Source organism: Scyliorhinus torazame, chromosome 12, assembly GCF_047496885.1.
Source record: "Scyliorhinus torazame isolate Kashiwa2021f chromosome 12, sScyTor2.1, whole genome shotgun sequence".
Taxonomy (NCBI): Eukaryota; Metazoa; Chordata; class Chondrichthyes; order Carcharhiniformes; family Scyliorhinidae; genus Scyliorhinus; species Scyliorhinus torazame.
This window is the reverse complement of record NC_092718.1, coordinates 182,305,040-182,320,898: the sequence shown is the minus strand read 5'-3', so window position 1 is coordinate 182,320,898 and position 15,859 is coordinate 182,305,040. Positions and strand designations below refer to the sequence as shown.

General features: G+C 46.4%; 1 protein-coding gene across 1 annotated transcript in view; it reads right to left on the bottom strand.

Annotated features, from left to right (window-relative positions):
- Positions 1 to 14,379, bottom strand: part of LOC140386776 (cytosolic arginine sensor for mTORC1 subunit 2) — a 289,471-nt gene extending 275,092 nt beyond the window's left edge. The window contains exon 1 of the mRNA XM_072469469.1: positions 14,121 to 14,379. Within this exon, the coding sequence (XP_072325570.1) occupies positions 14,121 to 14,233 (113 nt within the window). The 5' untranslated portion in view covers positions 14,234 to 14,379. The remainder of the gene's footprint in view (positions 1 to 14,120) is intronic.
- Between the last annotated feature and the right edge of the window lie 1,480 nt (positions 14,380 to 15,859).

The following is a 15,859-nucleotide window of genomic DNA, read 5'->3' as shown; positions in this document are numbered from 1 at the left end:
GATCAAATCGGGGGTCAAAAGTGTGCACTGTGTGGGGAACAGTCGCCCAGCTGTGATTTGCTCAGAATCAGACAATTAGTGGCCAGAGGGTAGGCTCACCATCCAATTAAGGAGGGCAGACGGACTCCTGAAGCTGGAGGGCCAACTGAAGGCCCTGCAGAACCGGACACCAGCAGGATGCCTTTTAAGATAGAGACAGGGAGAGAAAGTGCCTCAGGATGGAGGAGCCTTCTCTCCAACTTTCTAAAATATTAAGTTAAAATGAGAGTCCTTCCATCGGGCTTCCTCCAGCTGCAGCTGTGGCCAGGTAGGCCTCAAAGCCTGTTTGGAGGGCTGGCCCCCAATGTTTTCCACTGGAAGGCCGACTCCAGAGAACTGGCCTCTTACCTGGAGCCACCAAGGGGCCCGGAGGCTGACTGGAAAATTCCAATGGCCTCTGAGAATTGGCCTTAAAATTATTGTAAGTGACTACCCTTCACTTGCAAGCACTGTGGTCTCTATTTAACGTCTTATCTGAAAGGAAGCACCTCCGACAGTGCGGCACCTCCTCAGTACGACATTATGGTATTCTAGATTTTGTGCTCCAGCCTCTGGATTGGAATTTCAGCCCACGGTCACTTCTGACTCAGAGGCACAGGTGCCACCTACTCAACCACAAACGGGCTGACACAATGGATGTTTATGTAATGATTGAACAAAACCTCTTTCCAGTGGGAGGGAAAGAAAAAAACCTCCCTATTTCACTCCAGACCGTCTCAGCTCCATTCCAAATGCAATCTTCAACGATCACAAGTTATTGCAAACAAGGCCAAATCAAATGTTAAAGCCCTCTAAATTTGCTGTGCACTGCACTACTAAACATTTGCCATGGGAGTTAGCTTTGCAGATTTTGACAAACAATTAAAAGATTCCACGAGTGAAGCCAGGACGAAGGATGGTGGCCTCGATAGCTACAGTCGTGCCAACTGTCAGTGTTTTGTAGCGGCAGTCAGTGTTTTGGGGGCTAGATCAGCACTTGCTAACTCAAATCAATGTTAATTAAAGGTCCCTCTCTCCTCCACTTACTGCCTGACTCAAACAGACAAACTGTAGCACTCTGCAGGTGGCTGGGGGGGGGGGGGGGGGGGGGGGGGGGGCGGGTTGACATGGGGAGTAGTCATTCCTAAAAATCATATACAGAGGTGAGGTAGGGTGGGGTGGCCTTTGTGAGGCAGTGGAACTTGGCAAGAGTTTGCTGAAAGTCCAACAGTCACTTTGTTTTTGACACTCTTCAGAAAAAATATTACTTTGCAGTATGTGTTTAAAATCAATCAAGTGCATCATTCGTAATTCAAAGTTCCCAACAATCTTGTGCTTTCAGCATTGCTCCTCAGGCTTCCCCTGCTCATATTCTGTGCAAGTGTTGCGTATATTTATCATTTTAGTTGCAGAACCCGTGCAACTACCTGTCCTCACATGTCTGGGTCATTCGTCAGTTGTCAACTTTACACATGCCTTGCCAGTTTTGTGAAGTTGTTGTTTGGCTTTGTGACTTTTTTTTAAAGCTTTGTCAAGGGGCTGTTTTGAATGGAGTGCCCCAGTTATTCAGCACCATGCAAGGCAGCATCTGTGTTGAATGTCAGTTTTTTTTTGTTGGCAGGACAGCACTGAAAGCTAATCCACACCGGTTGTGGTTCAGGTGGTAGCACTCTCGCCCAAATCAAAAGGCTCTGGATTCAAACCACCCCCACCGAAGCCAATAATAAGCAAATAATTACGGCTGACTCCGGTTATGTCGCAACGTTAGGTTGGAAACGTTGGGACAAAAGAGATTGAGGGGAGATTTGGCAGAAGTGTACAAGATTATAACAGGTTAGACAAGGAAAACCCCCTTCCCATTTGCTGACTGCACAAGGGCAATGCGACACAGACTCAAGATTGGGGCAAGGAATGCAAGGGAGGGGAATGCCAGGAAGAACTCTTTTTACAGAGTGAGCAGTAATAGAACATACAGCGCAGAAGGAGGCCATTCGGCCCATCAAGTCTGCACCGACCCACTTCAGCCCTCACTTCCACCCTATCCCCGTAAACCAATAACCGCTACTAACCATTTTGGTCACTAAGAGCAATTTATCATGGTCAATCCACCTAACTTGCACGTCTTTGGACTGTGGGAGGAAACCGGAGCAGCCGGAGAAAACCCACGCAGACACGGGGAGAACGTGCAGACTCCGCACAGACAGTCACCCAGCAGGGAATCGAACCTGGGACCCTGGCGCTTTGAAGCCACAGTGCTATCCACTTGTGCTGCTGTGCTGCCCTGCCGTAATGACCTGGAGCTCACTGCCTTCGTGGGTGGTGCAAGCGGAGCTTGAAAGAATCCAACTAGCAGAATCGTGCGAGGGACGGGGGGAATGGGACTGACTGGATTGGTCCACGGGGAGCCAGTTTGGACTCGATTTGGCCAATGGGCTCAATGACTTCAGTTGGAGGTACCGACAGACTCTTTCTAGGTGAGACATTAAACCCCCTTCGGCCCTCTTGATTGAATGCAAAACAAAAGTCATCCTGGTCAATATTTATCTTTCAAACATTCAGCCAATGGCTACTTGTGGGATCTTGCTGTGTATCAACTGGCTGCCACATTTCACTTAGATCACACAGCGGCTGTCACTCCAAAAATAATTCATTGGACGGTGAAGCAGTTGGGATGTCCTGAAATCATGTTCAGTTTTCATATCAATGCAAACTCTTTCCTTCTTTAATTTTGTAATTTTGCATTCAGTGTACAGAAGCAACAGACAAAAAGCATGGTTCAGAGATTGGGCAACAATGCTGAAACCACGATGCCTTGACCGACATTCCCTAAAAGTCAGGAATGTTAAAGTTAGCTTCGAGTGCAGATGGAGGGGATTAATAAGGGGAGAAAAGGTTTGAAATTTGAAATTGAGCTCAGTTTTAAATCAGCAGCGCAAAGTTAAAAAGGACCTTCCAAAGTCCAACCACTGTAAACAATGCTGCACTCACTCAGCACGGAGGTGTTAAAGACCTTTGTATTAGTGGGTCACACAGGTGCTTCGGGAGCCTCACGGAGAGATTAAATTCCCTTTCCTGTTAGTTTGCAGATATCGAACAGACATTTGTAATCAAGTTTCTCTACCAATCAAAAAACAATATTAAGTGAAGCCCACCTGTGCGTTTCCCTCCCAGCCACACACCATCCTGACTTAGAACTATATCGACATCGCCACTGGGTCAAAATCCCAGAGCTCCCTCCCTAACAGCACTGTGGGTGTGCCTACCTGCACCACACGGACTACAGCAGCTCAACAGAGGGCTGTCCACCACCTTCTCAAGGGAGATTTGGCTGGGCAATAAATGTTGGCCCAACCAGCGACGCCCACATCCCACGATCGAATAAATAAAACTGCAACCTCAATGTCCATAAAATTCAAACAGACAATAACAAACAGATGTAAAAATAACTCAAGTAAAGACAGAAAGTGCTGGAAATACTCAGCAGGTCTGGCAACATGTGAGGAGAGAGAAACATAGAGTAAACGTTTCCAGTCAAATGCAACTCTTCAGAAGAACCGCCTGAGCATTTCCAGCACTTTCTGTGTATATTTCAGGTTTCCAGTATCCGCAGTATTTTGCTTTTGTTTTAGTAAAATATAACTGAGTTGTACTGGACCTTTGAGGGTCAGATAACGAAGGCTGGCGGAGGGTGCAGCAGGCGAGTCACAATGTGACACATGAAGAAATATGTCCCTTCAAAGACAGGCTAAAGCCGTTTTGCAGTATAAATAGGTGGTGGCCAGTCTAAAGTGAGCTTCAAAGAAGGAGCAGACTCAACAGGGTCCAAAGATGTACAGGTTAGGTGGATTGACCATGCTACATTGCCCCTTAGTGTCCAAAGATGCACAGGTTAAGAGGGGTTACAGGGATAGGGTAGGGGAGTAGGCCTAGGTTGGTGCTCTTTCAGAGGGACGGTGCAGACTCAATGGGCCAAATGGCCTCCGTAAGCACTGTAGGGATTCTATGGATTCTATGAGTCTAAACTGGTCCACCTAAGGAGGACAATATAAATGTGGGGGGTTAACTTGCAGGGCACCAAGAAAGGTTTTTTTTTTTCGTTTAAAATGCAGGGTGAACAGTCGGCTCCAGTAAAGACATGTAGAAGAGGTGCCCCCCACCAGGGAACTTTCATTTAAGCCCTTTTCGCTTGATTTTTGGAGGGGATTTGGGTTGGAATTTGGATTCGATGAGTTAAGAATCCCACGTAAAAAAGGATTCCCAATAAATACAAGACGAGGCAGCAGAAAAATAAGGAATCATCGAACTCTGAGGCTTCGACAGCTTTGTCTGTGAAGAAGATGGTGGAGGCTCCTGCAGTGAAGGTTGCCACTCCATTAATTGCTGAGATGCTTACAGGCATCCTGGGGGGGTAACTTCAGAAACTACAACGGGATGTCTCTGAAGACCATGAGTGATTGAGGGCGCAAAATCCTCTACTCGAATAGCCTTGGCAAACATGGACGTAGTGGTAACGGCACTGGGCATGGAACTAAAAAAGAGGCAAAGTGACCAGATCACCATTCTGGAAACAGAGATGGCACGGGGACAACAAGGCATTAAGGGCCACGGTGGACGATTTGGAAAATTGCTCCAGGAGACAGAACCTGAGGGTTGTTGGTTTGCCGAAGGTTTGGAGGATCCGAACCCGGTTAAGTTTATATTTCAGCTGTTTTGGAAGATGGTGGGGGAGGGGGAAATGGTATCCCGTCCCGAGCTGGAACAGGCCCACAGGTCGTTGAGGCAGAAGGCCCATGCTGGTGAGCCACCATGTGTGATCATCGTGCACTTTCACAGTTTTCAAGAAAGAGATCTATCAAGATGTTGGAGCGGAGCTGGACAAGAGGTATGCAGCATTCAACAAAGCCAAGGCTGTATTGTGTCGGAACAATGTTTGGTTTGGCGTGGTTTATCCTGCGTGCCTCCAAGTGACTTATGCATCGAAAGGTTATTACTTTGAGACGCCAGAGGAGGCTGACTCGTTTGTGCAGAAACATGGACTGGGATCAAGACAATTGGGAATTATATAGGCTAGGAGATGTTTGGCTGGGGATGGAAATGAGATTTGGTGGGGTGTTTATTGAGCATTTTGTAACTTTGTACTTGGATTTTGTGGGATGGGTTCTGGTTTGTTTCTTTTTTCCGGGAACAATTAAAGTTGGATTTGGGCGCGGGGCTGTTTGCTGTTCTGGGTTTTTGTTGATATATTTATTACTCTGTGTGGGGGCCATCCTGCTAGCTAAATAGTTAGTTAACGGGAGTGAAACGATGGGGGTATCTGCAGTTTATACTGTGGAGGGTTTTTTAGCATGTGCTTAGGAGTTTTGTTTTCACTTTGGGTGTGGGAGGGAGATGGGGCAGGGTGAGAGTCTTTGTTTGCCTTGTTGTTTGCTGGGCTATTTGGGTGTGGCCTTTATGGCGCAGATGGGGAGGGTGGGGGGAAACCCATGTAGGCTTTTACATTCAAATGAGAAGGAATTTTCTTTTTTCTCTCAGGTACATCAGGTTGACACTCAGATCGACTTCTTTGTGGTGGGTAGATCTCTACTTCCAGGTGTGGTGGGGGCGGTGTGTTCGGCCATGGAGTTTGGAGACGACGCTGTTGGCGGATAAGGGATTCTGTGACAGGATTTCCCCCCCCTCCCCCCCCCCGCCATTGGGGAACACTGATTTTATTTCTTTTTAATTTAGAGTACCCAATGATTTTTTCCAATTTAGGGGTAATTTAGTGTGGCTAATCCACCGACCCTGCACGTCTTTGGGTTGTGGGGGTGAGACCCACGCCGATATGGGGAAAATGTGCAAACTCCACACGGACAGTGATCCGACAGAGTGTAGGTCAGATTGCCCTATTTCATTATTGAGTGCAGATGCAAAGTTGTTGGCGAAGGTTTTGGCAATGCGCTTGGGCCCACATTCCCAGGGGTTATATCGGAGAAACAGGCTGGGTTTGTGAAGGGCAAGCAGCTGTCGGCTAATATTTGGTGATTCCTTAATATTATTTTTATTCCCCTCTCCAGCCCCTGAGCCAGAGGTAATTATTTCATTGATGCTGAAAAGGTGTTTGATAGGATGGAGTGGGGGTATCTGTTTGAGATCCTTGGAAGATTAGTTTTCGACCGAGATTTATATCTTGGATCCAGTTTTTATATAGAGCCTCCACCCCGAGTGTTCATACAAATGCCTTGAGTTCTAAATATTTCCAGATGAAGAGAGTACGAGGCAGGGGTGTCTATTGTCCCCGCTACTATTTGCCTTGGCAATTGAGCCTCTGGCCATAGCATTGAGATAATCTGCGAAGGTAGGTGGAGAGAGAGGGGGGAGGAGGGAGCATAGGGTGTCCTTGTACACAGATGATTTGTTGTTGTATATGATGGATCCTCTCTCTATTGTAGAGGAGCTAATGACGCTGTTTAGGGGTTTTGGCTCCTTTGCGGGATATAAATTGAACTTGGGTAAAAGCGAATGTTTTCCGGTGAATCTCACAGGGAGGGGAGCCGATCTGGGGAGGTTGCCTTTTCGCCAGGTCAGGCCCAGCTTCCGTTATCGGGGAATTTGGGTGGCCCATGATTGGGCCTCACTCCATCAACTAAATTTTGTGGGTCTGGTAAATGTGGCCAAGTCTGACTTAAAGAAGTGGGAAAACCTCCCTCTGTCTCTGCGGGCAGGGTCCAGTCAGTGAAGATGAATATTCTCCCAAGGTTTCTATTTTTGTTTCAGTGTCTCCCAATTTTCCGTCCCAAATCTTTCTTTGTGATAGTCAATAAAATGATGGGCGGGATTTACCGACCACCCCGCCGCGTGTTTGTCGGCAGTGGAGGCGGCCCGCCAACAGGATCTACCGACCTCGCCGTTGTCAACAGGATTTCCCGGTGACAGCATCCCTCAGCGCTGGTAAACCCATGAGCCGACATGTGAAATTCCAGCTTCCGAGAACTAATCTGTTTGGTATTATCCGGTGCATAACCTTTTGTGTAAGGAGATTCCTTCACCTTGGCACCCTCACCCTCGTTAATGGATAGGGTTCTTTCAGGGAGAAGGGAAGGTATTGGATATTTACATTCGGCATGTGTCGATGGAGCAAGCTCCTGGGTGACATTAACTGGAAGTGGAAGAGGGACCTGGCTCAGTTTCTTTTGGGGTTGTGGAGTGAAGCTCTCCACAGGGTCAACTCTATCACCTCATGTGATAGGCTCAGCTTGATTCAGTTTCGGCTGGTGCATAGGGCACATCTGACCAGGGCACGAATGAGTGTTTTTTTATCGGAAGAAGAGGATACATGCGAGTGCTGTTCATAAGGTCCAGGTGAATCACACTCATATGTTCTCGTCTTGTCCTAAATTAGTGAACTTTTGGGTCTCCTTCTTCAACACCATGTCAGGGATTCTTGAGATTGAGTTGGAGCCTTGCCCTCTGGTTGCTATCTTTGGGGTCTCGGACTTGCTGGAACTGCAGGCGGGGGCGAAGGCGGATGCTCTGGCCTTCACCTCGCTTAATGGCCCAAAGGTGAGTTCTGCTTGGATGGTTCAGCCCAGTGCTTCGTTGCGACCTTATGGAGTTTTTGCACTTAGAAAAGGTCAAGTACATCATGAGGGGTTCGGCAGAAGAGTTCTACTCGAGATGGCAGCCGTTCATTTCCTATTTCAGGGAGCTGGTAACCGTCAGATGTTGGAGGAGAATTGGGTGGGGGGTGCGGAATTTGTTTGGATTCTGTGTTGGTTATTTTTCTTTATGGGTGGGGGCGGGGGGGGATCGAGTCTGAAAGTGTATTTGTTGTGTAATATGGTTTTACGGTGTTATATTTTTTTAAAATGTCATTTTTTTAAAAAAATTTTTTAATGTAGGGTCAACACACTACCACGGTGATACAGTCCTTCCAAGCCTAAATAGCATGCCCGGGGAATAATTATGGAGCATATAAAACAATAAAAAGAAATGTTGTTCATAAGAGTTTCCTAAACAAACGGCAAAGCTTTGAAGTAATAAAGTCAAAAGATTGCTACAGTAATAAAAGGTTTGCGAAGCAGTTAATGATTTTCCACCTTTGTTTCCTTCATACCAATGGCACCTTATTCAATCTGGGCATAAGCAAAGATCGCAAATCTGTTTAAAGAGTTGACGCTGAAGGTTATGAAGTTATGATTCAAATGTCACAAGAGAAAAATACACGTGAAAGAAAACTTGTTTTCATTAATATAACACCCAGATGCTATACCCAGCATTGTTGGAGTTTACATCGATGTTTCATGGAGCAATTTGTTTTACGACAAAGTATTTGGCGTTGTTTTTGCCACAGCACAAATGGACGGGTCTCTCAAATTCGTTTTTCAGGCTAATCTACTACATGATGTGGAAAAGATACAATAAAACACACACACACACAAGAGGCATACTATGGTTTTCACATCGCTCCACAATTGAGAATAGCAATGGGGATAATAAAGAGAAATTATCTCACCAATTTGGACAAACAAAAACCCCATGTACTAGTTACTGGGGTGACAATGTACGACAAAGAATAAACCAAGGACATGCTGCAAAGCACAGGTAGTTGTCAGCATTTCTAAATCATGATGGGAGAAAAGGCACTTTCCAAAATTAGCGAAATTCAGAAGTGAGTGCCGATACAAAGCTGATTCTTGCTGACAGGTGACTAGAACTCATGAATAATGCATGCACGGAGACTGACAAAGTTTGTTTGAAAGCGGCCGACTCATTACTGAGCCAGTGAAGTCGGGTAAGCATCGCACACCTCTCCCTATTCTCTACGGCAGAGGAAAACAATAGAAATAGATTTTTGGAAAGACAGAGCTACGCCCCACCAGCTGGTCGAGTGCTTCTTTACCCTCTAGAAGTGAACTAGGCATAAATGTGAAACACCAATCAGCCAACTTGTGCTGTAGAGCAAACCAACCAGCCACAGCAATGTCATCCAATTCAGTACAATCCAGGAAGAACTTGTGTCCCTTCCTTCTACCCCGGAATAAAAGCAATATAAATGTAAACTGGATTTCAGTGCAATGCATTGACATACGGTTCAATATTTGGGAGGGACAATAGTTTGAAAACAGAATGGTCAAATGTGTCATTTTAAAAGTATATACAGACAGAATTCTGTAAATGAGATCAATAATGCAGCTTGCTCAATTACTCAGATCACAACTGCACAATCAGTGGACCCCCCATTCTGAATCAGAAAATTGAGGCATTGACTACTTTGCTGACTTGAAAGGTTTCATTAAAAGCCACACACATACACAAACCTTTGGCTGCCTTGATACGCATTTTCATGTAATTTCACATGACTGAAGCACTGGGAAATATTACAAGCTATTCTTTAAAACAATGTATTTCCATTGCTCTCGGAGTACAGTTGTCTTCCTCCAGGAACACAATAACAGATAGTGCTGCATCATGGGTAAATTGAATTTCAGTCAGGCTCTCCCTTCGACCAAATGGGCTTCACCAGACATCAGTGCTGACTCACTCGGTAACACTCTTGCCTCTGAGTCAGAAGGTTGTGTGTTCAAGTCCCACTCCTGCTATTTTAGCACAAATGCCTAGGCTGACTGAGCACTGCGGGGGTGCTGTCCCTTGGCTCAGGTAGGGGTGGAAAAGCTTACATGACACTATTTTGAAGAGGAGCAGGGGTGTTCTTCCTTGTCCTGGCCAATATTTATCCCTCAACCAACATCACTAAAACAAATTTGCTGATCATTATCACATTGTATGTCTTGGCATTGCAAGTGCACATCTAAATACTTCTTAAATGTTATGAGGGTCTCTGCCTCCAGAACCCCTAAAAGAACAAAGAATAGTACAGCACAAGAACAGGCCCTTCGGCCCTCCAAGCCTGCGCCGATCATGATGCCTGTCTAAATTAAAACTGTCTGCACTTCCGGTGTCCATATCTCTCTATTCCCATCCTATTCATGTATTCGTCAAGATGCCTCTCAAAACGTCGGTATCGTATCTGCTTCCACCGCCTCCTTCAGACAGTGAGTTGCAGCATCCAACCACCCTCTGGGTAAAAATCTTTTTCCTCACATTCCCTCTACACCTTCTGCCCCTTCCCTTAAATCTATGCCCCCTGATCTTTGATCCCTCCACCAAAGGGAAAAGTTTCTACCCGTCTAATTTCTCTACCACATTTCCTACATTACAACCATACTTGCACTTGAAAAATACTTCACTTTAAGCCATCCTGAGGTCATGAAAGGTGCTTTACAAATTTAATTTTTTCATGCCTTCTTTTCATCTCCAGCTTGCAGCATAACACCCTTTTACCACCTCGAGCCCCTCAGACTCTATTTGTCCTCGTCCGCATTTGCGTTCCAACTCAGACTCAATTTCTAACTTTTGCTTTGGTCTTTTGTATTCCAACTTGAAAAAAATGCTTTAATTTCTGCCTAGTCAAGGCTGAGGAGGTATTGGGGTGCAATGGGTGACATCCCTGACGCTCCGGGATCAAGTCCTGCTCCAGGACTTGCTGGCAGCAGAAGATGTGTTCATAACGTGGTCAAAGAAATCCTTCCAACATGCCTGTGGCGGTTGCTAAGAGCTAAGGCTGGTCAGCCATGCCTGTTGTGGAATGGTGCCCCTCAGGTTCGAGCCTCGGGTGACTGACTGGTGGCCTGCTCCAGGAAAAACTAGCCCTGGAAACAGACTGCCCAGACATGGGAAGCTTCTCAGGTTAAGTCTAGCCAAGGCTCAATGGGAGCACTCTTGATTCAGGGTCAGACAGTTCAAGCTCCAAACTACAGACTTGTGCTCATAGTCTAGATAGACTCTCCAGTGCAATACTGAGGGAGCACTGCACTGTTGAAGGTGCTATCTTTTCAGATGTGCCATTAAACTGAGGCCGTCTGCCCTCTAGGATGGTGTAAAGGATCCATGACAGGATTCAAAGAGCTATCGCTTGTGCTGTGGCCAATATTTATACCTCAACCAATATCTCTCAGATTAACAAGCTCGTGACCATATTGCTGATTGTGGGCCCTTGTTGCATGCACATTGGCTGCTGCATTTCTTACACTGGAACAGTGACTACACTTCAAAAGTACATCAGTCTATAAAGTGCTAGGGCGGCACAGTGGTTAGAAATGCTGCCTGCAGCGCTGAGGACCCGGGTTTGATCCCGGCCTAGGGTCACTGTCCGTGTGGAGTTTGCACATTCTCCCCATGTGTGCGTAGGTTTCAACCCCACAACCCAAAGATGTGCAGGTTAGGTGCATTGGCCACACAAAATTGCCCCTTAATTGGAAAAAAAAATAATTGGGTATTCTAAATTTATTTTAAAAGATTGTCTATAAAGGGTCGCATGGTAGCACAGTGGTTAGCACTGTTGCTTCACAGCTCCGGAGTCCCAGGTTAGATTTCCGGCCTGGGTCACCTCCTGTGCGGAGTCTGCACGTTCTCCCTGTGTCTGCGTGGGTTTCCTCCGGGTGCTCCGGTTTCCCCCAACAGTCCAAAGATGTGCAGGTTAGGTGGATTGGCCAAGCTAAATTGTCCCTTAGTATCCAAAACTGTTAGCTGTGGTTAGTGGGTTAAAGGGGTAGGATAGAGTTGTGGGCTTATGTAAGGTGCTCTTTCCATGGGCCGGTACAGACTCAGTGGGCCAAATGGCCTCCGTCTGCACTGTAAATTCTATAAAGTGCTTTGGGACATCCAGAGGTCATGGAAGGCACAATATAAATACGATTTTCTCTTTTTTTTTACATCGCCTCACCCAATCTGACCCTCTGGCATTTCACTGAAACTCTACCTTTCATCTATTATGCACTCACGTTGCTTTGTTACCACCTCAAAACAAATTTGCTTTAACTAAATGATAACGGTGCAGCATTTGCCCCCAAATTTGTCACGGAGAAGTAATCAGCCACGGAGAAACCATTTCGTAGTTTGTTCACCCAGAAGCACACTAAAAAGTTTAATACAAAACCACCAGTCCTCTCAAGTGTTCTTCAGCCTGCCCAATGTCTCCACGCTCTGCTCTCATTATTCTACCTTCCATACTGTCTGCACAACTGTCGTGCCTCTTGTAGGGATCACAAATCATTCAGTCAACCAGGCTTTCGAAATCCTGCTGTTACTGTTCCTCCAGATTTACAATCCCCTCACCACCACCTATTTACTGCAACCCTCCCATCTCTCTCTTGCCTGCTGTTCTGCACCTTCCCTTCAATCTTGTACTTTTCCATAACCGTTCAATGTGACTGGCTGCTGCTGCCATGCTGGGAACCCATTCTGCTCCTGACTCTGGTCTACTTTGGTTCCTGTAATTACAAAAAAAAAACTGGGTTTCCGCCTCGAATTTACTTAAACCACACACTTCTCCCGAGCTGTGGCCTCGCTGGTTCTTTGCCTGTCCTTATACCAACTGCTGGAGGAGGGGGAGGTGGAAGCTATATTTCAAACCAACACCAGACATTCTGTGTACAAGTGTAAATGAGCTGGAAAATGTCGCTGATTTCAACCGATTGAATGAACGGCAGGGGAAATCTATCCAAGTCAGTGCACATTCGTGCATTACACTTTACACTGCTGTGCTGGGCTGCATAAAAACTACAAAATGCAGCAATTTCTGAGACTCGCTAACGTAAACCAGGCTGCCACTTGTTATGGATCAGAACCCAGAATGCCGGATTGTCAGCCTGCCTGATGTGTCTTTTTTTTTGGCTGCTGTTGCAAAACTGTGGACGTGATTTCTGCAATGCAAGAAAGCCAGCAGCGAACTTTGAAAAAAAAATATGCAGCCCATACGGGAGAATGTGCACAACGCTGTAGGGTCCAAACTAAACTAAATCATAGCATCTCATAAAAACTTTTTTTTTTTTGCTTGCAAGATGAAATACCGAGGCGCTATACAAGTTTTTTTTAAATTAAACGTGTGTAGTCGTTTTAACTTCCCAGCTCCATAGGACGAGCTTGTCATGAAGATGAATTAACTTGGGTTGCATTTTCGCCAACGGCGGGATAAATCGTGGGGGCTGTTCCGCCACACCGAGCCTGCCACACGTTAACAAATCATCGAAGGTATTTACCGACCCGGGGGGGTTGGCATGTTTGGGAGACCCTCAGAAGGAGGGGGGTGCAATTCGTATAGATATCAGATTGTGAAAGGGAGTGGATATATGGTGGGGGGAGTTTAAATGAGCAGACAGACAAAAAAAAGCCTTGCCACCAAATCCCAACTAATATCCCATAACGTCTGAAAGTTATTAGTTTTCAAAAAGACAAAAGTGCAGGATCTGCTGCTCCGCTCTCTTACAACAAAGGCGAGGGGACTCTGAGCTGGGATGGCTGCACATCCAGTAAACCTTGGGAAACAATTGGATTCCCCGTCTTAAGAAACACAACCGAAATATCCCTGTTTTTTCTACAAGCGGAAAAATACTTTTTTTTTAATAAACTGATTTATTTTTTTAAGGTGGGGGGTTGGGGGGGTCGTCTACATTTAACCCAGCTCTGTTTGCTCTGTGTTATGTGTGCGATCAGGTGTCATTGCAATGAAGCCTTGCTTTCTTCTTGCCTGAACCAAGTGTGGATTCATTCCTCTCTTCCTAAAGCTGCTACATTGAACAAAACGCTGCCTGGGATATTGCCCCTGTCCTCAATGTCTCCCTGTTTACAGCTCCCGCAATCAAAACTGAAAAGAACCGATCGCTCGTCCCGTTTTTCATTTCCAGCACCCCTAACCCGGCACCTCTTTCCCTTCCCGGTCTCTCATTTATTTTTTTCATTTTAACTCCACTTTCCCGCTGTGTTCCCATCACATTGTCTATGGGATTCACAATGACTGTTGCACTAGGTAGGCCCTGCTAGGTTACTGGCTTTTTATTTTGCAGAGGGGGGAGAAAGGGGTGAAATAACAGTTCCCAGTCAATGCTGCCAGTTACCTTCTCTCTCTAGCCCCCCCATGTCCAAGCAATGACATCAACTCTTGTTTTTCTCTCTCTTCTCCGGCGCTGTTACAATTTAAAGGCAGGACTGTAGAGAGTCTCAATTGCCTTTTGTGTTCCTTTGCCCCTCTCCCTCCCCTTCCACCCCAAAGCCCATGCACTTACCTTGTCTTTGACGGTAGGAAAGCAAGTTTTATTAATCCATGGGTAAACAACTGGATGCCGTCCTTGGCTATACTTGCTACTTTCAGTCTGTGCTCTAAGATATGCAGCTCCATCTTTTCCTCCTTCTCATTTGTGGACCATCTAAAAAAAAAGCCTGCAAAGCAGAGAGAGACCCTTCCTTATATGATTGCCACTTGATCTGCAAATAAATGTTGGGGGGGGGGGGGGTCAAAAGAAAGTTCCTTGGGAGGAGCAGGAGGAGGCAGTGAGATTAGAGAAAGGGGGTGGGGTGGGGGGGAGGGAGGGAGGCTGGGTGGGAAAAGGCAGTGCTCTATCAGCATGCAGAATGATGATCCCAGCAATATCACTGTAGCCCCGCCAGCTGGTTTACACTGTAACAAACAACATACCGCCTGGGCCCGCACTGCGCATGCCCCGCTCGGCCTGGCAAGGCACTCTGGGAATTGTGGTCCGCCCGCAGCGCGCATGCCCAGTGGGAGTGGCTGTGGTGCCTGTGGGGTTGGTGGTGGAAGTGGTGGTTGGGGGCGGGGCAAATTTCCACCACCACCTCCTCCCCCCCAAAACCTTATGAAATGCCAGGTCGTCCTTGCCCACCAACCTAATTTGCACCAACCTAATTTTGCATTAAACTGACAGCGAATGCAAAATCTCTGCTGCATGCTTTGCATTCTGCCCAACCAGCTTTTTAAAGCGCACCCAGACACCAAGTGCCGACTGCGACTCTTGCAGGGATGTTGGACCATTCAAGCGGTTGTCTCATCTTCCATGTGCCTCTGAAACATTCCCAAACCCTCCCTTTCCTTCCCTTCGGTGCTTGCACCTCCCGTCTGGGTTCTTCTGTCCGACTGCCTCAGAAAGCAGCCCCGGTCCCTGCTCCCTGCCACGCTGAGCAGGTTGCGAATCCCGTCTTGTTCGAAGCTTTTGTTTTCCCAAACTCTCGGAAACGTAAAACGTGTTTCTCCTGCCTCCCTTTAAAGTCTCACTGCTTGTTTTGTCCCAGACTACGGCGTCTTTTGCTGACCAGGATACTTTGAATCAGATGGGAAATTTAAAGTTAGTGGGCACTTCAATGAAACTTAGAATGCACTGTGAACTGAAACTGAAGGACACGAAGCAAATGCTATATTGCTAAGATATCCATTGCGAAAATTTATGTTTGCACACATGTTCAGTAACGCCCCCCCAAAAGTTCAATACGTTTCAGTCATAGCACAAATATAAAATTAACAATTCCTAACACAACGCAAGACCATTTAGTATTCGTAAAGTGGAAACAGAAAAATCATTCAGTGTGCAGCCCAGAAACTGAAGGATAAACATGCATTTTAATAGAGTCAAAACAACAAATAAAATGATAAAAGCAAATTACTGTGGATGCTGGAATCTGACACAAAAAGAGAAGATATTGAGCAATCTCAGCATCTGTGGTGAGAAAAGCGAGCTAGAGTCATCCAGACCCAAAACGTTAGTTCCCTTCTCTCACAATTTACAGTGCAGAAGGAGGCCATTTGGCCCATCGACTGAACCGGCCCTTGAAAAGAGCATCCTACTTAAGCCCACGCCGCCACCCTATTCCGTAACTCACTAACCCCACCTCACCTTTTGGATACTAAGGGGCAATTCAGCATGGCCAATCCACCGAATCTGCACATCTTTGTACTGTGGGAGGAAACTGGAGCACCCGGAGGAAACCCACGCAGACGCGGGGAGAGAGTGCA